Source organism: Chlorocebus sabaeus, chromosome 2 (genome assembly GCF_047675955.1).
Source record: "Chlorocebus sabaeus isolate Y175 chromosome 2, mChlSab1.0.hap1, whole genome shotgun sequence".
Classification (NCBI taxonomy): domain Eukaryota; kingdom Metazoa; phylum Chordata; class Mammalia; order Primates; family Cercopithecidae; genus Chlorocebus; species Chlorocebus sabaeus.
The window spans coordinates 76,925,060-76,949,008 of NC_132905.1; the positions used below are offsets into that span (position 1 = coordinate 76,925,060).

The 23,949-nt window shown below is 38.3% G+C and overlaps 1 protein-coding gene across 24 annotated transcripts in view; it reads left to right on the forward strand.

Moving 5' to 3' along the window:
• Nucleotides 1-1,327: 1,327 nt before the first annotated feature.
• MRPL39 (mitochondrial ribosomal protein L39) overlaps nucleotides 1,328-23,949 on the forward strand; it is a 238,959-nt gene continuing 216,337 nt past the window's right edge. For 12 of the 24 annotated variants that reach the window (XR_012090643.1, XM_073010171.1, XM_073010175.1 and 9 more), the window contains exons 1-9: nucleotides 1,571-1,697; nucleotides 2,430-2,636; nucleotides 5,131-5,270; nucleotides 7,620-7,719; nucleotides 9,245-9,312; nucleotides 12,011-12,123; nucleotides 15,183-15,248; nucleotides 16,179-16,332; nucleotides 20,284-20,331. Coding sequence is in view for 23 of the 24 variants with exons in the window: in XM_073010171.1 (XP_072866272.1) it covers nucleotides 1,625-1,697; nucleotides 2,430-2,636; nucleotides 5,131-5,270; nucleotides 7,620-7,719; nucleotides 9,245-9,312; nucleotides 12,011-12,123; nucleotides 15,183-15,248; nucleotides 16,179-16,332; nucleotides 20,284-20,331 (969 nt within the window). In the remaining variant the exon portion in view is untranslated. The other 12 variants (XM_073010219.1, XM_073010249.1, XM_073010250.1 and 9 more) reach the window with 6 other exon arrangements.

Genomic DNA, 23,949 nt, shown 5'->3' on the forward strand with positions numbered 1-23,949 from the left:
TTCTTGGCCTGAGATTTACCCTGGGCATGTCTCTCGAACTCTTAAAACCTGAACTTCTTTTCCCGGAAAATGAAGATTTTTATGCCAATTGCTCAGGTAGGTTGTGAAAATTAATAAACCCAGCCCTATGATTGGTACATAGTATTTTTTGGCCATTATCACTAGTGACAACCTTTCAACTAGGTTAATTTCTCATACAGGTGAACTCCAATTACCTGCCTCCAATGGGTTTATGATCAAACTTGCTTAAGTTTATGTTCAGAGGCTTTGCTTCAACGTGGCTCTAAGATGTTGTAAGGGCACTAGAGTGTTTCTAGGTAAGGTTAAATGGGTACAGGCTCTAAAAGGCTGACGAAACAGAGAGCTTTCATGGGAATCGTATGCAAATTTGAGGAAGTAAAAGATACACCCACTCCCCAACCCTATGTGTATATATGTACATTTCGTGGTTTGAATTAGGCTCTTAAATGAAATGTAGCCTGGTAAAATGTAGCCTGGATGTAAATCCAAGCTCCGTCACTTAATTTCCCGTTTGAAAAAGTGAAGATACTTAAACACTTTCCTGGCGCAGTGGTTGTGAGTGTAACATTTGGGCCAAGGACAGAGTCAGTCTATCCTGGCGCAGGGTCATATTTGTACCTTAGACGGCACTTCCACCTGGTGGTGGCGCATTCCAATTGCAAGGCAAAGGACAGAGTGGGGGAAAGGCTGAATTTGACACTCTTTAAGCCACAGTATTAACCTACTGTAAGTGAAAATATTTCCATCCTGTACCTACGGAGTGCTTACTTCAAATAACACTCACGTCCTGGTAGGACAGAGGAATTAGACAATGCGCTGAGGTTTGCCTGCAAGGGCATTCATTCATTCATTCATTCATTCATTTAAGAAACATCTGTTGAGCGCTGACTGTGAACTGTGCTCCGTTCCGGGCGCTTGGGATACATCAGTGGACTAGAGACAAAAATTCTGCCCCGGGATGCCTTCTCCTATACATCCTGTACTACATAAACTAAACTGCAAAATTTGTAAAGAGCTCTTACGAATTACAACGTCTTCTCCAAAGTCAAGGCGACGTGTCTCGAGGCCTCTATTACCATGGCTAAGAGGAGAACCGGAATGCAGACCCACTCCAGCCGAACTAAGAACCTACCCGGCACAATTGAAAGTTGAGACACGCGCTAGATGCAATAGAAGACGCCTTTCCCATTCCCCTCCCCCCCCGCCCCAGAAATGCATATATTCTTTTAGGGAAGCAAGCGCTTCACTGGGTGGCCGGAATAGAACCTGCAGAGGCCGGAAGGCGGAAGGCAACGACGCCTGTGGGAATGTGTTCCCTGCAGAGCCTACGTGGTGGGTGGCAGGCAGGCCGACCGCTCTGGGGGCCCTGCACCTCTGGGTCGGTGACAGCACCCAGGTATCGAGCACAGGTAACGCGCCCCGGCTCCGAATCTCGGGGTCTCAGCCACCGAATCCCTAGCGAGGCCTGACGCCCCCTGGTGGCGGCGCGCAGTCTGAGTGCTGGGTCCGGAACAGAACTGTCCTGCGGAACTCGGAGGGCGCGCTCCGTTTCCGGGGGAGGAGGGCGAAGAAGGACTTGCGCGCGACAGTTCTCACCGCTGCTATGGAGGCGCTGGCTATGGGTGTCCGGGTGCTGCGGCTCTGGCGGGTCGCATCCGGTGGGGGGATCAGCTGGAGTGAGTTTCAGAGGCCGTGGGGACAGGGAGGAGGCCTAGAAAGTGTTGTCTGTCCGGATTGGACCTGAGGCGGGGCCGGGGACGTCCAGCGGGGCAGAGGAAGGAGGAGGGTTTCTCAGTCCCGCCGCGGCGGTTGGCCTTGCACAGCCAGGGAGGACAAATGTATGGGAACCAGGGGCTGAAGGAGGGCAGGGGCAAGTGCAGGGGTCGGGGTCAGGCCGTGGAAGGAGCTTGGGCCGCCTCTGGGAAGCAACGCACGTTCGGTGCACATCTGTCCATGTCTTCCCTGGGAGTACTCGGACTTGCCTTGGCAGGTCCCCTGATTTGGCTTTTGGGAAATAAACTCAGCGTTTCTCATTCTGGATATTGATAGTTTTGGTATGGGACCTTTAGTTTCCTGAAATTTTATTCTTTTCCTTCAGACCCTTTCAAATTGACCACTTTCTTCACCTTCCCAATGACTCTAGTCCAGTTTTGACTCCGTTTCCTGGTTACTTTTTGTCCCTTATTGTAAAGCACTGATTGGAAACACGACAGAGGAAATTGGTGGGAAATAGCCATCTGATGTGAAAAAGCCAGATTTAAAAGTAGAGACACATATCTGGGCCAGCTCTGTTTCTTCCGCTGGTGTTTGTTAATATTACAAATCGGTTTAATTTTACCTCTGAGCGCAGTTTTGGCAGTATGTTAATCATTTTTTCAGTCTTCATATTTATTGTAACTTCTTCACAGGATTTATAGCAACATCTCCAGCTTCTCAGCTGTCGCCGACAGAATTGACAGAAATGCGGAATGACCTCTTTAATAAAGAGAAAGCCAGGCAGTTATCATTAACTCCCCGAACTGAGAAGATAGAAGTTAAGCATGTTGGGAAAACTGACCCCGGTACTGTCTTCGTGATGAATAAAAACATTTCAACTCCCTACAGTTGTGCCATGCGTAAGTAACAGAATCAGTTTACAGTTTTCACCCTTTTACTTGAGCTGTGTGGAAGAACTGGTGCAGGAGACAGGATGTTGTAATTACTTCTGATCATCTGCGGCCGTGGCAATCCCTTTATACCAAAATCCTTTCTTGAGATCTGCATGGTGACTGCTCCCACCACATCACAGCCGTAGCTAAAAGAAGGCGAGCAAATCCCAGCTACTTGGGAGGCTGAAGCAGGAGGAGAGCTTAAGGGCAGAAGTTCAAGACCAGCCTAGGCACCATAGCCACCCCATCTCTCAAAAAATAAAAATGAATTAGCCAGATGTGGTGGGCGCAGAAGTCCCTGGATTTCCCAGAGGTTCTTTATCTGGCACCTTATTGTCTATTCACTGTCCCTTTAGCTCTGGAGGGTACTATGAGTATTGCAAGATTGGCAGTGTAGTGCACAGATTGTCCTACCTGGGGCTTGTTTGAATCTGGCTTTGTTTAGGGTACTAGATTATTTTCTGGCAGAAGGTGGCCAGACCTGAGTGCATTGTTACTAGTGTGCTTTCTCCTTTAATTTAATTTTAGAGATGGGGGTCTGGCTCTGTTGCCCAGGCTGGAGTGTAGTAGTACTCTCATAGCTTACTGAAACTCCTAGCCTCAGCCTACCAAGTAGCTGGGACTACAGGCACCCACCACCACACCTGGCTAATTTATTTTTATTTTTTGAGAGATAGGGTGGCTATGGTGCCCAGGCTGGTCTTGAACTTCTGGCCTCACGTTATCCTCCTGCCTCAGCCTCCCAAGTAGCTGGGATTTGCTTGCTCCTTTTAGCTGGGCTGTGATGTGGTGGGAGCAGTCACCATGCAGGTCTCAAGAAAGGATTTTGGTGTAAAGGGGTTGCCATGGCCACAGATGATCAGCTTTTTTTGCTGCCTTTTTCTTTCTCCCCTCTTCATTGTATAGCCTAACTTACATCTATCATCTGTCTTCCATTGAGTTCTCTCTGTGTTGTATTTTTGTTTGCATTTATATGTACATGTAAATGTGTGAGTGGGAATGTGCATGGGGTGAATGTGATTGGCATAAAAGTATTTATATCTTAAAGGAGACAGCTGTGCCCCATGTGTGATTTGGTGTGGAAATGAAGGGAATAAGAACCTCTATATTTTATTTTTGATCAAAATGTTTTGATAGTACCTTTGATAGAACTGGTACTATTTAAATTAAAGAAGCGCCAAAATAGATACAGGCATGACTAGCTGCATTGCTTAAACTTTTGGAAAACTCAGTAATGATTCCATTTAGGTAATTAACAACTTTAGTTATCAGCTTAAACTGGCCTAAAGAGTGTACACTCCCTCTTAATCTTCCTTCACTCTGGCACTTGAATTAGTACTTATAAATATTTACTCATTTGGTTTTCAAGTATTTCTGGAACCTCTGCCATATGATAGGCATTAGGATTACAGAGGAGGATAAGACAAAACTCAGGCCCTTAAGGAGCTTTATACACATCACATGTAGTGATACAGCTTCTGCAGCATCCTCAGCATGACCCCTGCTCTGAGACTTTCTTGTCATTCATGCTTACAGTCATTCAGTAAACTGTTATTGAATACCTGCTAGTGCTAGTGAATACCAGGCCTGGTGCTAGGCTCTGGATATACTGATGAGTGAGCAAAAGCAGAGCTTATGTAGGGGTCGATAATTTAGACCCTGTAGTTTGAGTACTTTTGTGAGTAGCTATGTAATTACAGAACATCTAATCACAGTTGGCATTGCATTCTGGGATGATGAAACAGACCAGAGCTGATTGGTTTATCTGGGAATTCATATTAATTACGAAGAAATGGTAGCTGCGGTATTTAACTTGAAGCATCTATGTCATGGAAGTAAGAGATGGTTTGGGAGCAAGACCCAAAACCAATCTAGAACTGATTTTTATAGGTGTGTGTTAATGTATTTCCCTTTTCTTTTGAGTTGTGTGTGTATCTATCCAAATATATCCGTGATGCTGCTCTCTAAATATTCAAGTGTAACTCTTAGAAAATTGTTTAATTAATAATTGACAAATTAATTTCAAACTAGATGTAGCCTTAATGAATTTTGTAAATAGTTTGGGTAATTTTGTTAATAACCAATAAGACCTTGAGTATATTGGGTATTATTTTATTTATTTATTTTTGAGACGGAGTCTCGCTCTGTCACCCAGGCTGGAGTGCAGTGGCATGATCTTGGCTCACTGCAACCTCTGCCTCCTTGGTTCAAGCAATACTCCTGTCTCAGCCTCCCAAATAACTGGGATTACAAGCATGTGCCCCCATGCCTGGCTAATTTTTGTAGGGTATTTTTTTTTTTTTTTTTTTTATTGATTATAGATGTAATATACTTTTTTTCTCTAAAAAGGACAGTCTGCAGAATCTTGCCTTCCCATTGTTTTATTTCTAAATGTAGCACTTAAACATGTACCTTTTCACTCTGGATTTTGTTAGATAATCAGTCTGTTTTAAATTTCTAGATTTAAGTGAGTGGTACTGCAGGAAGTCCATTCTGGCTCTGGTGGATGGACAGCCTTGGGACATGTATAAGCCTTTAACAAAGTCCTGTGAAATTAAATTTCTTACTTTCAAAGATCGTGATCCAGGAGAAGTGAATAAGGTATTTCTATCTCTACATTCTTTTTCTATTTCCCCAGTATCTTCACCTTTTTATTAAGACCTGTTTTCTATGGGGTGTAACATAAAAATATGGCCAAGTTCAAATGTTGTATTGTACTCTTTAGTGAATGTTTTACCTGTTAGATTAGGCACTTTTATAGTTCAAAAAACATCAGTGGCATCCATTTCTGGGTGTTTTTGGTATGCTATGTCTTTTATATTAATATCTTTTTTCAACTTACATTAATTAATCACTATATTGTGGGTGATTCCGTTTCCACTGCTACTGCTTGAATTCAGCCTTTGACTGTTTTATCTAGATGATTTCAATAACTTTTTAACTCTTTCTGCTTACCCGTCTCCCCACTTTTTTTTTCGGTACTTAAAAGTTGTTCTTTTACAGGCCTATAACAGCTTTATTAAGTGACATGACTAAGGAGCGTGTCACTTACATCTAAAGAACTTGCCTACCTGATAACATTCACATGGCTTTCCAGGCCCTGTATAATCTGTTCCCAGCCTGCCTTTCCAGCTTGGCCTCCCCCTTGCTTCTTTCCTTTTCCTCCTTGTTCTGGCCACATTAGAGTACTTGGCCACTGTATTAGTCCGTTTTCACATGGCTACAAAGAACTCCCTGAGACTGGGTAATTTATAAAGAAAAATTTAATTGACTCAATTTTTCATGGCTGGAGAGGTTTCAGGAAACTTAACAATGATAGTAGAAGGGGAAGCAGGAACATCTTACATGGAGGCAAGAGAGAGAGAGTTGGGGGAGAGCTGCTAAACACCTTTAAACCATCAGATCTCATGAGAACTCACTCACTGTCATGAGAACAGCCTGGGGGAACCGCCCCATGATCCAGTCACCTTCCACCAGGTCTCTCCTTCGACCCATGGGGATCACAATTCGAGATGAGATTTGGGTGGGGACACAGAGCTAAACCGTATCAGTCACTAATGGTTTATGCTGTGTTATCCACCTTGCTTTTTTTGATGCTTTCTTCAAATGTGAGCATTTTCTTTTCTCTCTATTAAAATCCTATTTATTTTTTACAATTCAATTAAAAGGCCATCTGCTTTGTGGTACCTTCTAAGTTTCTCCTTGTCAAAATTAATCCTCTTTTCTCTAAGGTCTCACACAACTTGGCTAGTCTCTAGATATGATATTTGAATTTTGTCTTGTAGCATAAACTGTTGAATGTGAAGATAGGGACCACTTTTCTTATTGGACCTAGTTCTTGATATACATACAGTAGGTGTTTAATAAATACTTGTTGAAATAGTTGAACAAGAAAATGATAGAAATGACAGTAATAGCCAACAATGGGTATGTATGTATTATGTATCAGGCACTGTTCTAGGTGATTTACAGATATTAACTCGTTTAACCTTCATACAAACTCTACAGTGTTCATACTATTCTCCCCATTTTCCCGATTAATAAACTGAGACAAAGAGAAGTTCAGCAGCTTGACCAAGGTCACTGATTTATGAACTAGTGGAGCCCAGATTTGAACCTAGGCATTCTGGCTGGAGTTCAACAGACACTTAAAGACATTTAAGTAGGATAGATGAAGAAGTACATGTTGCCACTTGTCTTCAAGGCCTGGGTCTGTACTTATTTTTAGTGTAATATGGTTGCATAGAATTTATAATGGAGAAGTGATCCCACTTTTGTAGTCCTCAAATGTTAAACAGAGCTTCTGAAAAGTGCTCAGAGTAGTGTCAGCAAGAGGAGAACACAATGGACAGGTACACTGCAGGTTTCTCCTTGTGACTCTGATCAGGTCATTGCTCTGATACCATCTCAATCAAGCATGTCCATAAATCAAAATGTGCTGGTAAGATGAAAGCCCAGTTGCTGCTGCTCTGCTGTAAATATGAGTAATCTGAACGGCATGTTAGGGTGTTAGGTGTAGGATAAGAGTCATTAATCATTCATAAAAGTTGAGTTTTTTTCTCCGTATTTATAAATGATATAAACAGTTACATAATTAATATATTTATTTTACTTTAGCACAAGTTTGTTAACAAGTTAACTTTATCCTGGGTTAAAAATAAATACTTTCAGATAATAAAACCATCTGTCGGGGTTGACAACCATTATGGTGCTTGGTATCTTGCACAGAAACATTACTAAGAACCTGAAGTTGATGCTTCATTCTTTCTTGATTTTTGCTTGGTTGAGGTAATGTCATCGTCTGATGGTAACTGTTGCTACATTCTGTGAACAGAGATATATGAGAAATATTTTCGAAGTCAAAAGTTCCTTAAAATTTAATATTGTCGAAACTTTAGTGAATCTCAGTGTGTTTATATATATTTTGTATATGTATGTATTTTTTTCTAGGCTTATTGGCGTTCCTGTGCTATGATGATGGGCTGTGTGATAGAGAGGGCATTCAAAGATGAATATATGGTCAATTTGGTCAGAGCTCCAGAAGTTCCTGGTAATGTACACATATAAATATATGTCTTTTTGTGATCCTTAAATATTTTGGTACCTATTTTTGATGATGTATAGAGTTTAGTTCTAATTTTATCTAGTATAAATTACCATTATACATAGGTTTCATTTATCATGAGTAACAAAATCTATCTTATGATGAAACGTGAAGTAGTCTTTGCAGGTTAATAATTAACATCATAGAATTACTGGAAAGTGTTTGTCTTGAATATGAATTTCATGGAATTCCACTATCTCAGCATTTATTTATTTATTTATTTATTTGAGACAGAGTCTCACTCTCGCCCAGGCTGGAGTGCAGTGGCGCGATCTTGGCTTGCTGCAAGCTCTGCCTCCCGGGTTCACGCCATTCTCCTGCCTCAGCCTCCTGAGTAGCTGGGACTACAGGCGCCCGTCACCACGCCCAGCTAATTTTTTTGTATTTTTAGTAGAGACGGGGTTTCACTGTATTAGGTAGGATGGTCTCGATCTGACCTCGTGATCCTCCTGCCTCGGCCTCCCAAAGTGCTGGGATTATAGGCATGAGCCACTGCTCCTAGCCCTCAGCGTTTATTTTTTTACAACTTTAAGCATATATTTCCAAATTGCATGTGTAGAGGAGGAGGAAATATGAGTATAAGTAGACTGCTGGAAAGAGCTGTCCTTAGGTGGTAATATCTCACCAGACATGACTGTTACTCTGGAGAGAGACAGCACTTTGGTGGGATGAAAGGGTGTAAATTGTAATTTTGCTAAAACTAAGATTTTGGAATAGTAAGTATGGTAGGATCACATGTATAATTTTTTTTTTTTTTAAAGAAGTAGGTATACCTAAAATATTTGAAAGAAACTCAAGAAATGATTCTAAGAACAAAATACCAAAAAGAAGCTATTTAGGCGATATAAAAGAAATTTAGCATTTCATGTCCATTAAGTTATTTATCTACTTACTAAATACGTTGTTCTTTTGAAAAAAAATTTTTTTTTTTGAGACAGAGTCTAGCTGTGTCGCCAAGGCTGGAGTGCAGTGGCGTGATCTTGGCTCACTGCAACCTGCAACTCACAGATTTAAGTGATTCTCCTGCCTCAGACTCCCGAGTAGCTGGGATTACAGGCACCTGCCACCACGCCTGGCTAATTTTTGTATTTTTAGTAGAGACTGGTTTTTACTATGTTGGCCAGGCTGGTCTTGAATTCTTGACCTCAGGTGATCTACCCGCCTTGGCTACCTGGAATTTTTACATCTGATAACTGTATGAAATCTGTATGGTAATTAGCATTTTTGAGGAAAACTTCAATGTTTAAAAAATATTAGTGATTAGTGATTTGGGGTTAACAATCTTTTGGCTAAGGGAAATTTGATAGAGCTCTGGCAAGCAGCTGGAAGAATGGCAACCATTTTATAATTTGTAGAGTTGGGAGAGATTGCTAATCCTTCATTTTGTAGTCTAAATATTCAGTTGTTGCAAATTAGTAACTTTCTGTTAGGGCAGATTTGACTTTGCTTTTTATTTTGGTTGGATTTACAGTAATTTCTGGTGCCTTCTGTTATGACGTAGTTTTGGATAGCAAACTTGATGAGTGGATGCCAACAAAAGTAAGTGTATTCTTCTGGAGTATTAATTTTAGAGTGTCTGCCTTTCTTTGTTAGAATGATTCCTGTGTTAGTTTTGTTGAATAGTAGTGCACGTTGAGGACATTTTTTTTTTTTTTTTTTTTTTTTTTTTGAGACGGAGTCTCGCTGTGTCACCCAGGCTGGAGTGCAGTGGCGCGATCTCGGCTCACTGCAAGCTCCGCCTCCCGGGTTTACGCCATTCTCCTGCCTCAGCCTCCGAGTAGCTGGGACTACAGGTGCCCGCCACCACGCCCGGCTAGTTTTTTGTATTTTTAGTAGAGACGGGGTTTCACCATGTTAGCCAGGATGGTCTCGATCTCCTGACCTCGTGATCCACCCGCCTCGGCCTCCCAAAGTGCTGGGATTACAGGCTTGAGCCACCGCGCCCGGCCGAGGACATTTAAAAGAATCTATCTATGTATCTATCTGTGTATCTATGTATCTGTCTGTTTGTCTGTCTATAGGTGTTGTTGCTTTTTCAGCGTATTTAAGACAGAGATATATGAATGAGAGTATTTACATCAACATGGTCAGTTGTCTTGAAACTTTACGTCCTGCTTGACCTTTTCTTGATGTTCCTTCTAAGCGGTTTTAAGGTAGTGGTTTTCAAGAGGCCCAGAATATAAAATATAAAAACTTAACTATCTTGACCGATGTGGTAGTAGGGGGCCTGGCGCCATACCTGTTTGGATCACCGGAGCACAATTTGAAAACCACTCCCTTAAACCATTTTAACTTGTTGCGTACAGTGAGGTCCCTGTATATTCAAGGGGCACATTGAGAGCTGGGTGAATTAAAGAATCCAACTTTGACAAAGCTAACTCAAGCATCAACAAATGAAATATTAACAAACTAAACTCTTTGTGAATGGTCTGCCTTTGTAATGAGGATGGTCCTTGTTGGTCTGGGACTTGGGTAGCAACAGAGCCTAACAAGGACAGTCTAGATCAGGTGTTCTGTAGGTAAGGGGTGCTGATGGTTATCAAAGATCAAGCCTGGAGACGTAATTCTGATTGGGAAGAATAGGCAAATACCTAATTCTTAATTAAACAAAACTATATGTCCTATGTATTGGGAGTCTGGAGATCTGAAAAGGGGAAGCCGTGTACCACATCATTTTATCATTTCCACTGTGTACATTCTTTTTATATTTAGTATCTCTGAAAATATATGAGCCTTATAGTACATGGTATCTTGCAATTAGAATTTGTAGTGTGTGTGTGTGTGTGTGTGTGTGTGTGTGTGTGTTTTCCTGTAGTAATATATCTTAGATTTAGTGAAATACTGTAGTGGTTCTTAAAAGCAAGGATTTTGAAGTAAGGGCAGATCTAGCTTTAAATTTGGCCTTGGAAATTACTTTTTGTATAATCCTGCCCATATTACATAATATTGAGAGGGAGAGAAGAGGGAATCAAGAAAGAATGAGAAAAAGGGAGAGGGAAGAGAGAAAGAAGAGGATGAAAGGAGGGGAGGGAAGGGATTGGAACTGTTTCTTCATGACTTCTGGGCTCCTGTCAGTGTAGCTTCCTTTTCAAGTATGTCTCCAAATTTAAGGTTTTCTTTACTGGGGCGAGTTACGTAAAAACTGAGGTCAAGATTTAATTTTCATTATCTATGAAACATAACTGCTTTTTTCTTTCTTTCTCTCTTTTTTTTTAAGAGATGGGGGTCTCACGATGTTACCCAGGCTGGCCTTGAACTCCTGGGCCCAAGCAATCTTCTTGTCTCAGCCTTCCTGGTAGCTGGGACTGCAGGTGTATGCCACTGTGCCTGGCTTTTGCATTTTTCTTTTTTAAAAGATAAAACCTTACAAAAGAAATATGCAAGCTGATTGCAAACTGCATGGAGTTGGGTTGAGTAGACAGCTTAAAGAAAGTAGAGTAGAGTTACATTGAAGGAATAGTTGTATTAAACCATGAATGTCGATTTTTTTATATGGTAAATTACTCTTTATAGAGAAGAGTCATTTCATGCAAAAAAGTCTAATAGGATTTTTATGGAAATAATTTTATTATAAAAATTACTTGTGTAATAGTGCTTGGTCTTTTCTGTATTAGTAATGATTTGTAGTATGAAAGTTTAATTAGAATTTTTATTAAAAATCTTATAAACATTGTTAATGTGTATTATTCATCATTTTGATTGTGTAAAATTGACATTTTTATTAAGCAAAAACTTAATATTGGACATGTTATACTTTGTACAGGGTTGGTGATGATGTTACATTTCTAGTGAAACTTTTTAAATTATGAAAACAATAATTTTTTCCCCATACATTTAATAAACTTAGTTTTATTCATACTGTAAACACATTTTTATGTCTTGCTATTGATTTATTGGCATTTTTACTTGGTGCATCATAGTTTTAATAACATTTTAAGATTGTGTAATTTGAATGAAATTATAATATAATTTGGATAAAATTTCTTTATAGGTTTATCTTCAGTAATTAGTATTAATGAAGGCTGACACCTTAATTACTGGTAAATAAGAAGTTTTGTAGTTTATGGTCGAAAACTTCATTTGTTGCAAATTAATAACTTCCTGTTCTAACAAACTTGATTTTGTCTTTTATTTTAGTTGGATTTGCAGTACTAAGCATAGGGTTTTGTCTCAACTGGCTTATGGAGAAATGCTTTTCAGTAAATTGTTACTAAAGGTTATTACTTTCATTTTTAAGGAGAACTTACGTTCTTTCACAAAGGATGCTCATGCTTTAATTTATAAAGATCTTCCATTTGAAACTCTGGAAGTTGAAGCAAAAGTGGCATTGGAAATATTTCAACACAACAAGTAAGTGTTGGCTTTCTTTAAATCAAGGCTAACTCTTCCAGTATTATATGTAATAAAGAAAATTCAGATCTTAAGAATTTTTATATTTGATATACATATGACAGTGTATTATTTTCCACTCTGAGACCTCTGTTTCTGATCTCATTTATTTTGCTGAGGAAAATGTTCCCCACCTCCCTTGATAATTTTCTCACTTTGTTTTACTTCTCTGTTCTTGGACCAGCCTTTCTCATTATATTAACATAGTAGTATGTTTCCTTTTTTTCTTTCTAGTGTGAAGTGATAACGCACGTTAAGCAACTGTATAATTTTGTGTATTTGGCAGCGTTTCTCTCCTACCCCTCCACACTTAAAATGACACTGATAAGATTGAAAATGCAAGCAGTTTGGAAGAGGGCTAATAGCTGAAGTAAAATGTTTACACAGCCAGGTTTTAGTCTTCTGCATGTGAATTATTCATTTGATGGATTTTCTTTAACATTTTAATTCCTGCCTGGCTTCTCAATTCTTACTCAGAAAACTTTCACTTCACCTTCTACTACCAGTTATAAGAACATAAGCTAAATTTTAACGTTAACCTAATAGAATATTAGAACTTTAGAAAGAGAAATCTGTGCTGTAAAAAAAACCAAAAAAAAAAAACCAAAAAACAAAAAACCAGAGTCTGAAGTCAAAATATGCACCTACAAATTGTTAAAGGTTATAGATTAGAATTTCTTTAGGTATATAGAAGTTGAATTACAAATTCTTATAGGGATAGGTTATCATAAATATATTGGTTTAGTTATGAGTGTGTTTTTGACACATACTTTATAGCTTAGCATTTTTCAAAGCTATCTGTCTCATAATATTCTTCCATAAGATGTTAATTGACATATGAAACCATGTACTGTGTTAAGCTGAGTTTGAAGAACAGTGGCTTAAAAAATTTTACTTATTGCACTCAAGAGTCTCCGAAAGTGGACACTGAAAATTTCCCAAATATATTTGCCCATGAAACACTTTATCTTGAAACATTTTTAGCGTGTCCTGGAACCAGTGGACTTAGAAACCAGTTGTAATGTACTGTTTTAACTAGAGTACAGATAGTATTGTAGAACCAAACCACCATTTATAGCATTGATTCTACAAGAAAATTCTTTGGACTGTCTGAACACGTCAAGTCACTCTCTGTGCCAGAAGTCTAGGCACATGCTCCCAAAAGAAATATAATATGAGACATCTGTATAATTTGAAATTTTCTAGTAGTTACATTGAAAAAAAGTCAAAAGGTGAAGTTAATTTTAATGATTTTATTTAAATGATACATCTAAAATGTTACTTCAGTGTAATCAATATTAAAATATTGATGTTATTTTATATTCTTTTTCACTCTAAATCTTCAGAACTTGGTATGTGTTTTACACTTAAGGCTCATTTTAACTAGTACTAATCACATTTAAGTGCACCATGGTACTTTACTGGACAGTGTACTTTTGACTTCCATTCAGTATACATTGAGATTTCCCATTCCGCTACCTAACTGTCAGGGACTGGTAGGGGCTTCTGGGACTTTTGTAACTTAGTTGAGTGTGTGGTAGGAGGAAGGGGATAGTTCTGGAGGAAGCTGGATAGGACAGAAGAGTTGAATCATTGAAGGTGGGTCAGTGATTGAGCCTTTCTGCTGCAGGGGAAAGGGTGGGGCCTTTTTGTGGCTTTGACTCTCAGGGGACAGGAGCATCTCTTGGAGGTGGGTCAGGAGGGACAAGTATTCAAGGTAATTGGCACCCTTATTAGTGCCTGGGGGACTGTAGCAGTCAGGGGGTGTTTTTGCATAAACCAGTGTTCCCCAACTTTGCCGCATAATTGTGCATACACCTGTGGTGCACATACACGTATTACTTGTTTAGCACCCTGGGGTAAATGGACAACGCTCTCAATAGTAAATGGTAAAGTCATGGTTTGAACCTGGGCTGTGCAGTTTCATCTGTGCCTTTAGCTATACTGACAGGATTGGGTAGATTTGAGAGACACTGGGCAGTCAAATTGACAACTTGATAATGAATTGAATGAAGGGGATATGGTTGGAGAAATCAAGGAAATCTCCCAGGTTTTTCACATGGACACCTGGGTGGTTGGTGGTATTGTACTAAGACAGGAAATTCAGGAGGAAGAACAAGTTTGGGCGGGAAAGAGGTGATAATTTGTGCAGTTTGGAAATTTCAGGGTAAGGTGCTTGTGGAACATCCTAGAGGGATGTCCAGATGGGTCTTGGAAACTGGTCAGAAGAGGCAGGTAGATTAGAAGCAGAGCTATAGGAGATATAACTACCTAAATTGTAGCTCAGAGGCTGGCCTAAGGAGGATGCTTGAAGTGAAAAGAGGGTGTAGCATAGAATTCTCAAAGGGTAGAGAAAGATAAGAATGGCCAGAGATGTAAAATAACAAGCAGTAAGGAATGCCACTGATACCCATGGAAAGAGCACTTTGAGGTTGGGTGTGGTGGTTCATCGCTATAATCCCAGCACTTTGGGAAGCTGAGCCAGGAGGATTGCTTGATGTCAGGAGTTTGAGACCAGCCTGAGCAACTTAGTAAGACCCTATCTTTACCAAAAAAAAAAAAAAAGAAAAGTTAGCCCGGCATGGTGGCTCACACCTGTAGTCCCAGCTACTTGGGTGACTGAGGCAGGAGGGTCGCTTGAGCCCAGAAGTTTGAGGCTGCAGTGAGCTATAATTGTGCCACTGCATTCCAGGGTGGGTGATAGAGCAAGACCCTGTCTCAAAAAAAATCAAAATAAATAAAAATGGAAAGAAAGAACACTTTGAGAAGTGGAGGTGAGCATTAGTATTAAGAAAATGAGGAACAAAAAGTGTTCATTGGGTTGACACCAAGCAGGTACCTGTGACTTTGTTGAGAACAGTTTGGCAGAGTCATGGGGCTGTGGCTAGATTAAAGGGAGGTTCCAAGTGTAACCCACTCTCAAAAAGTATGGCTGAAGAGGAAGAGAAAGGGAGGTGTCTTTAAACACTTTTTTACTTATTTAGAGTTAAAAAAATGTTTTTTTCTTTGCTGCTTTTCAGGTACAAAATAGATTTCATAGAAGAGAAGGCATCTCAGAACCCTGAGAGAATAGTCAAGCTACACAGGTAAGTAAAAGTCTAAAAACTGGCTGCTATGTTAGAGTAAGGCTTAGCTTTATTGTTATCTAAATGAAGCATATGACCAAAAAAGATGAATTTGTACCTTATTTTGTTCTTTTCACCTTATTTTTTTTGCTTTGTTCATTGTTTTGATATGGTGGTAAATGGAAGCTTTAAATTACCTTCAGGAACACTTGTAGTTTCTATAATCCTCATTTTATTGTTTGCTATTTTTATTTAATTTTGAGTTGAAAACCACTGTTTAAGAATGTAATTTTTAGGAGTTAGTTTTGAAACTGGGCAAGATAGTCATTGTTATGAATTGAACATGGTAATTCATATGAATATTGACTAACTAGTAATTATTTATGATACATGTAAGTTAAGCCAGAATGTGCTTTCTGACACATGGATGAGAAAGGTCCACTGCTTATGATGACATTCTCCCATGGGGAGCAAGTCCCAAGACGATGCATTCTGCAGAGATGACTTCATGACCTGGATCTGTTTTCTCAACCTCCTGTTTTTATGAATTGGACTTAACTTTTTTCCTCTAGAAACTGCCCTTTGTTTCTGAACACAATCTGTCCCACACACTGAATTCTAAACTTTGTTATATGGGTTGTTTTAAGGTTGTAGATGATCGGTTTTAGGCAGTTGGATCAGCTTGATAGCATGATGTGTTGTGTGACTCTTAAAGACCTTAAAATTTATATCAATGCTAATTAAGAAAATGGTTCATTTGATTTAATTTTCAAAGTTTTAGCCTCTTTACTTGAGGTCATTATGTCAGGGGTCATCAGAAACTAAATTGAACCATATATAATGTTCTTGATTAGGGATGCTAGCAGCAAAGAGAATGAAAAGATTTCTTTTTCAAGCTATTACAAATTATTTGATGTTGCAGTTTTGTTTGTTTATTTTTAAATCAATCAGAATAGGTGACTTCATTGATGTGAGTGAGGGCCCTCTTATTCCAAGAACAAGTATTTGTTTCCAGTATGAAGTGTCAGCAGTTCACAATCTTCAACCCACCCAGCCAAGTCTCATACGAAGATTCCAGGGTGTGTCTTTACCCATTCACTTAAGAGTAAGTAAAGCTTAAAGTTCCAGGCCTTCCAATTTGGGTATAGATATAATTCCGGACTTGATTTTATACCAGTTTGAAGAATATAAACTTCTAATTTTTCATAAGTTGTGTGACACTAATATTTTGTAAACTCAGGTTTATGATTAAAACCAAAGTTGCCCAGGGTGTAAATATACAATTACAAAAAAAACATTAGTTGAAAAAATTAAATCAAATTGCTATAGCATTTAAAATTTTCAAATTAGCATAGGTGAGGGTACATTGACAGAGAGGGTATTAGAGTGCATATTGGTAAGACCTTTCTGGAATGCCTTTTAAGCTTAAATTTGGCATGCTCTTCCCTCTAATTTTAATGATCCATTCATGACCCGAAGCCTGACCTTTTCCACATTGCTCCCACCCCTTGCTAATTTTTTATTTAAATTTTTGATTTTGAGATAATTGCAGTTATAAGACATAGAGAGATCCCATGTATCTTTACTTGGTTTCCTCAATGGTAGCATCTTGCAGTACTAAAATACAGTATCACCACCAGGGTATGGACAGCGATACAATGAAGATACAGACCAATTCCTTCACCAAGGGGATCCCTCATGTTGGCCTTTGATAGACACACACATTTACAGCCACTTCCCTCTGTTGCCCCCGTTACCCTGCCTGCTTACCCCTGCCAACTACTTATCTGTTTTCCTTTTCTATAATTTTGTTACTTCAAGAATATTATATGAATGGGATCGAACAGTATGTAATTTTTTGGGATTGGCACTTTTCACTCAGTATAATTCTCTGGAGATTCATCCGAGTCATTGAGTATATCAGTAGTTCATTCATTCTTATTGCTAAGTAGTATTACTTGGTCTGCATATATCACGGTTTGTTTAACCATTCATCCATCAAAGGACATCTGAGTTCTTTTCAGTTTTTGGCTATTGCAAATAAAGCTGCTGTGACATTGTGTGCAGGTTTTTGTGAATATTTCTCTGGGCTAAATACAGGAGTGCAGTTGCTGGGTCATGTGATAAGTGTATGTTTAGTTTTTAAAGAAACAACCAAAGTGTTCCAGAGTGACTGTACCATTTTACATTCCCACTGGCAATGTATGAGTGATCCGTTTTTCCACATCCTCACTAGCATTTGATGCTGTCAGTACTTTTTTTTGTTTTAGTCATTCTGGTACATTTGTGGTGATATATCATTGTAGTTTTAATTTGAATTTCTCTATTGACCAATGGTATTGATCATTCTTTTCATGTACTTATTTGCCATCTATATATCTTCATTGGTGCAATGTCTGTTTATGTCTTTTGCTAGTGTTCTAATTAGATTGTTTTACTTTTTGACAGTTGAGTTTTGAGAGTTCTTTATATGTTGTAGATATTAGTTTTTTGTTAGATATGTAGTTTTCAGATTTCTCTCTTTGTACCTTGTGTTTGTATATGTGGCTTGTTTTCTCATTCTCTGAGCAGCCTTTTGCAGAGAAGACTTTTTAATTTTGATGAAACTAGTTTATCAAAATTTGATAAAATTTTTGTTTTTATGGATTATGTTTTTGGGGTTAATTCTAAGAACTCTTTGATTAGCCCTAGATCCCAAAGATTTTCTCCTTTTTTTTTTTCCTTCCTAAAAGTTTTAGAGTTTTACATTTATTTAAATCTGTGGTCCATTTTGAGTTACTTTTTCTGAGTGTGAGATTTAGGTTTAGGTTTAGGCTTTTTTTTTTTTTTTTTTTTTTTTTGGTGGGCTATAGATGTCAAATTGCTCCAGTATCATTCGTTGAAAAGGCCACTCTTCCTCCACTGAGTTACTTTTGCATCTTTGTGAAAAATTAGCTGAGCATATTTATGTAGGTCTATTTTGGGTCCTCTATTCTGTTCCATTGATCACGTATGTTTAGTTCTCTACCAGTACCACACAGTCTTGATTACTGTAGCTCTAAATAGGCTGTGAAATCAGGTAGAGTAATTCCTCCCTTGTTACTATTTTTTAATCAAAATGGTTTTAAGTCTTCTAGTTTATTTGAGTTTCCGTTTAATGTTAGGATAATATTTTCAATGTCAACAGAGTCTTCCTGAGATTCTGATAAGAAGTCCATTAGAGCTGTATAGCAGTTTGGGGAGAATTGACATCTTTAATATGTTGAGGTTTCCAGTCTATGAACTTACTATATCTTCTTACTTATTTATATCTTCTTTCATCACTCTCATTTTGTAAAATTTAGCACACCTGTCATGTATGTTTGACTTTGACTTTTCTCCACATACCTGCTTCTTTTCCTAGCCTTCCCAATTTCAGAAAATGGGATCATCCTTTAACTCAAGCTTGTCCAACTCACAGCCTGTGGGCTGCAGGTGGCCCGGGACGGTTTTGAATGAGACACAAATTTGTAAACTTTCTTAAAACATTATGAGATTTTTTTGTGATTTTTTTTTTTTTTTTTTTTTTTTTTTTAGCTCATTAGCTGTCATTAGTGTTAGTATATTTTATGTGTGGTCCAAGGCAATTCTTCTTCCACTGTGGCCCAGGGAAGCCAAAAGATTGGATACCCCTGGTTTCCTTAGTCGTTTAAGGTAATCCTTGATTCTCTTTTCCCCTCGTAGCCATGCCCCAGCCCGTCCATCCGCAAGTCCTTTCAACTTTTAACTCTGAGACATATTCTGAATCTATGTACCTTGTGGCATCTCATCTACTACTACTTCCCTTATCCAAGTTCCTCTTTGTTTTCACTCACCTTCCTTGCTTTCACTCTTGCCCTCTACAGTGCATTTTCCACTTAGTAGCCAAAGTGATCTTTTTAATACACAATCTGTTATGTACTTCCTCTGCCCCAAACTTTCCAATGGCTTTCCTTGAACAAATCCCAACTCTTTACCCTGTCTCACAAAGCCCTGCATTATCTGATTCCTGCTTGCTTCTCTGACTTTATCTAACACCACTCCTTTCCTCATTCACTGTATTCCAGCCACAGCTCAAGGTCTCTACACCAGCAGTTCATTCCGCCAGAGTCAGGCATGGTGTTCCCTTCAAACATACCAATCAGCTCTTTCCTTAGAAGGGTTTGTGTGTTGATATTTATTAATTTTACCTTTTATTACAGATTTTATGCAGTGTGAAATAGTCACTGGCCTGCCCATATGCCTTGGTATCACTTTCAGTTGACCTAATAAAATTGATGTGGTCATGATACACTTAGTACAGTTTTCCTTAATGCATTCTGATAATTCTCTGCTACAGGAGATTGTTAAGGACTAAGGAAATTGAGTTTAAATTTTACTATTGTCTCGGGAGGCCGAGGCAGGAGAATCGCTTGAACCCGGGAGGCGGAGGTTGCAGCGAGCGGAGATCACACCACTGCACTCCAGCCTGGGTGACAGAGTGAGACTCCATTTCAAAAAAAACACAAAAATTTACTATTGTCTTTGTTAGGTTTTACTTATTCTTTAGGGTATTTGTTAGGTTTTACTTATTCTGTAGGGTAACTTGATGAATTCTTTGGGTCTGCCATTTCAGTGTGAGGATGTCACAGTTGGTTTTTAATGACTGTCTTCTTATGATTTGAAGAATGACTTTTAGAATGTTGAAACTGGCTATTTAAGGATTGAACCACAATCTATGGGAAAGTAGGGCAGATTTTTGCTTCCTATTAGAAGAAATGCTTTCTGTGATGGAAATGATTAAGAGGGGCAAAAGTGAAAGAAGGGCACGTTCAATCCTTAAGGGTTTTTTTCTTAAATGCTCACTGCAACCTCTGCCTCCTGGGTTTAAGCAATTGAAGAAAGCAAAAAACAAAGCAGCTATCCTATGTAGTATCTTTCTTCGCTACTTTTCTAACCACTTATCTATATTAGTGCTGCCTAGCTTTTTATTTTGCTCTAAAAGCTATATAAAGAGTCTGTCCCTTTTACTTTGACTTTACTACTTTATTTAGTTCATCGCAAATCTTTTCTTTTCAAGGCACATTTTACGATATGGGATAAGCTATTGGAAAGATCTCGGAAAATGGTAAGTGTTTTTGACAGCTAATGAGTACTGTTCTATAAAGAAATTCATCAAAATTAACCAATAACAACCAAAGGGGTGGGGGGAAATGAAAGAAACAAAGAGAAAGGAAAAAAGTAAGTTGTCTCAATAGTCAAAGCAGTGTTGTGGTAAGGGTAAAGTTGTAACTTGGCAGTTCTCTTTTGATTTTGTTTGTTAATGTCATGAAAATGATATTGTAGAACTTGAAGAGAAATAACATTACTATATAATAGTAATAGTTCTTAATAGTTGTAATGGTATCAATTAGATCTTAGGATTTTTTTTGTAAACTTAAATGAATATTTAAAGGATTAAGATTTGTCAGGTATATTTTAAAGCTGTCTTTAGCCATTAACAGTAAATGTGCAAATGTCCTAATGTCCTGAAAAACCAGATTTGAATGTTTGTGTTTTTGTAGTTTATTCTTTGTCATTAGCATTTAGACTTCATGAGTAGGAATGATAGTATTTTTTTTTTGAGACAGAGTCTTGTTCTGTCTCCCAGACTAGAGTGCAGTGGCACGATCTCGGCTCACTGCAACCTCCAACCCCTGGGTTCAAGCGATTCTCATGCCTCAGCCTCCCAAGTAGCTGGGACTACAGGTGCCCACCACTACGTCCAGCTAATTTTTTTGTATTTTTAGTAGAGACAGGGTTTTACTGTGTTAGCCAGGATGGTCTCGGTCTCCTGACCTCCTGATCCACCCGCCTTGGCCTCCCAAAGTACTGGGATTACAGGCATGAGCCACCGTGCCCGGCCTGAGTGATTGTATTTCTTGACCACAACTATCCCTGTTTCCTATTTCATAGGTTAAGTGTGCCTCTTTTACTTAGGTTATCTGATAGCTGTCCTGTGTAATCTGGCCTCATTAGGCCTTCCTCCTTATCCTGATTTCCCACAATGCCACAAACACTCTGGTTAAGCTTGCAAGCACATTAAGCATCACACATTAAACTTATTTTCAAGTTTGCTTATTTCTTCATGATAGTTTTTCTTTCTGGACTCCATTTCCCATTCTCTCTCTGTCTATTTACCACACAGTCATTCTTCACTACCTCACCGAGTCATACCTCCTCCATAGAACAGTCTCAGAGTAATCTCTAACAAATAATTACTCATTCATATAATTTTGTGCTTGATTGTATACGTCCACATGCTGTTTTTTGATTGTTTTCTTTGCCTGTACAGTTATCTTCTACCAAGCCTTTCAGGATTTGTTTTATTTGTGTAAGCCCAAAGTTTGAACACAACATTAGCACATGAAAGGGTTACCCAAGAAATATTTATTGACAGTTTTCCATAATGATATATAAACCTAGTTTTATTAATGACTATACAGATAGGAATTATTGTTTAGGGACTTCACCATAATGTTCTTGGGTAAGGGGTATATAATTTTTTTTTCTCAGGAGAAGAAATCTTTGAATGGATAGAGTAATTTTCTCTTTTTAGTTGGTCACAGTGATCGTTTTAGATTAAGAAACTAAAGAAGAAATGTTCAGCATGTTTACTTGGAGTTAAGTAAAATTAAAAACAATTTAAAAAAGAAACTAAAGAAATGAATATTAAATAAATAGTTTCGGAAACTAAAGAAGCAATAGTAACTGAACACTTTAAAAGGAATGAAAAATGTAGAAAAACAGCAGAGACAGTGTCTTACCTAGAATATCTAATGATGTTAGTACATACTTTTTCAAACATTTATTCTGGTTTAGTTGCTTTTTTCTACTGTCCATTTTGCTTTTCTGAAGGGATTAGATTAAACGTGGTTCATTGATTCAACACAGACTTAAGATAGTTTATTGTGTGCCAGGTACTGTTATGGTCTGTTGGTACAAAAAACTGAATAAAATGTACTTGCTGCCTCAGGGAAGTAATGTTGATTGGATAATTAGACTTATAAAGAGACAGTTCAGGTGTACATGTGGGGCTCTGGCATAAAGAAGAGGACTCAGACCAAGCTGGGGAGTTGCTTAAGGAAGGCTTCCAGGAATTGGAGTCTCTTAAGCTGATTTTAAAGGGTGAATAAAAGTGGACCATGCAGATACTCTGTTGGAGAATGGGTTGGAGGTTATCTCAGAGGAAGTCACTTGCCTACATAGAGAACATGATGAATGTAAGATGAATTTGAATGTACAGGTCACATGTAGGGTAGGTAATCAGTCAGTCCGAAAACAGAATATGAGGGGCTTGTATGGATGTTTCACAACATGGATGTTGTGAAACTTGCATTCCTGACTTTCCTCCTCCACCTCACTGAGATAATAGAGAGTAACTGGAGAATTTTGAGTAGGGAAGTGACCTGTTGATCAGCTATTCTTGTTTAAAAGCTCATTGTAGGGGTATCATGGGATATAGCTATGACTTAAGCCAAGAGTTCTGTTAGGGGGATAGAAGAGAATGAGGCCCTAAAGTTCAGTCACGATAGGGAGAAGGACTGTGAGAGTAAACCTAGGCTGAATGAATAGGACTGTTGATGGAATATGCAGGTAGGAAGAAGAGAGAGAATTCTCGAATGCTGTCCTTAGGTAGCTGGGTGGAGCCCTTTACCAAGATAGATGATGCAGGCAGGACAGGTTTTGGGGGTGTTGAATTCAGATTTAGCCGTGTCTGTTTGATGAGTCTGAGTGACATAGAATAGAAATAGGGACATAGAGATATCTATTTAGACTAAATCTGTAATATGCTTTATTCTAAATGGAATTATACTCCAAAAGAAAATAAACTGATTTAAAATATCTTGTTACAGCACTTCAGATGTTTTTTCTTACACTAGTGATTTTGTTTTACGGCTGAAAAGTAAAATGGCAAACTTGAGAAGCCTAGGTATAATATGCCTTAGATTATATTTTTGAATGGAATTATTGTTCTTTACCTGATAATTTGTATTGGTTACTTGGCCTTTAAATCTTTCTTCTTACCTAACTTTCTGTAATAATTACTATTGAAGGAGAAAGATAACGGGTCATTATAAGAGGGCTATGAAATGATTTAAAATGGTGGGTGAAGGGGTAAAACTGAAAGTGTTTATTAGGAAAGTAAAGCTATTCATGTTTTCACAGGTAACTGAAGATCAGACTAAACCAACAGAGGAATGTACATCTACCTAATAACTTTCTAAAATTTAAATAAGTTTAATAAATTAAAATAAATGTTTTTAATATGTTTGTGTGTGCTTATACAGATTAACCCTTTCTCCCCAAGATTAATAGTGATCTTTACTTTTTCTTTTCTCTAAAGTATGAAACACTTCATGTTGCTCAAATGGAAACTGTACAAAAACAGGTTACTCCCTTCCTGCTCCGTGGATGCAACACTTTGGCATGTTTTCTCTTTTTTTTTTTCCTGCAGATCTAGGCAGATACATACAAATATAAATGTAATTTCTAAAAAACATAAATAGGATCATACTATACTTGCTTGCATTTTTTGCCAAACAGTGGCACAGTAAACATCCTTGTGCAAAAATGGCAAATGTTTGTAGTAAATAATGTTAACTGAGTATTTATCATGTGCTGGGCGTTGTGCTGAGCTCATCACCTGGAACCTTTTGTGTAATCCCCACAGTGACCTGTTGAGAAGATGTTTCTATTTTTTAAA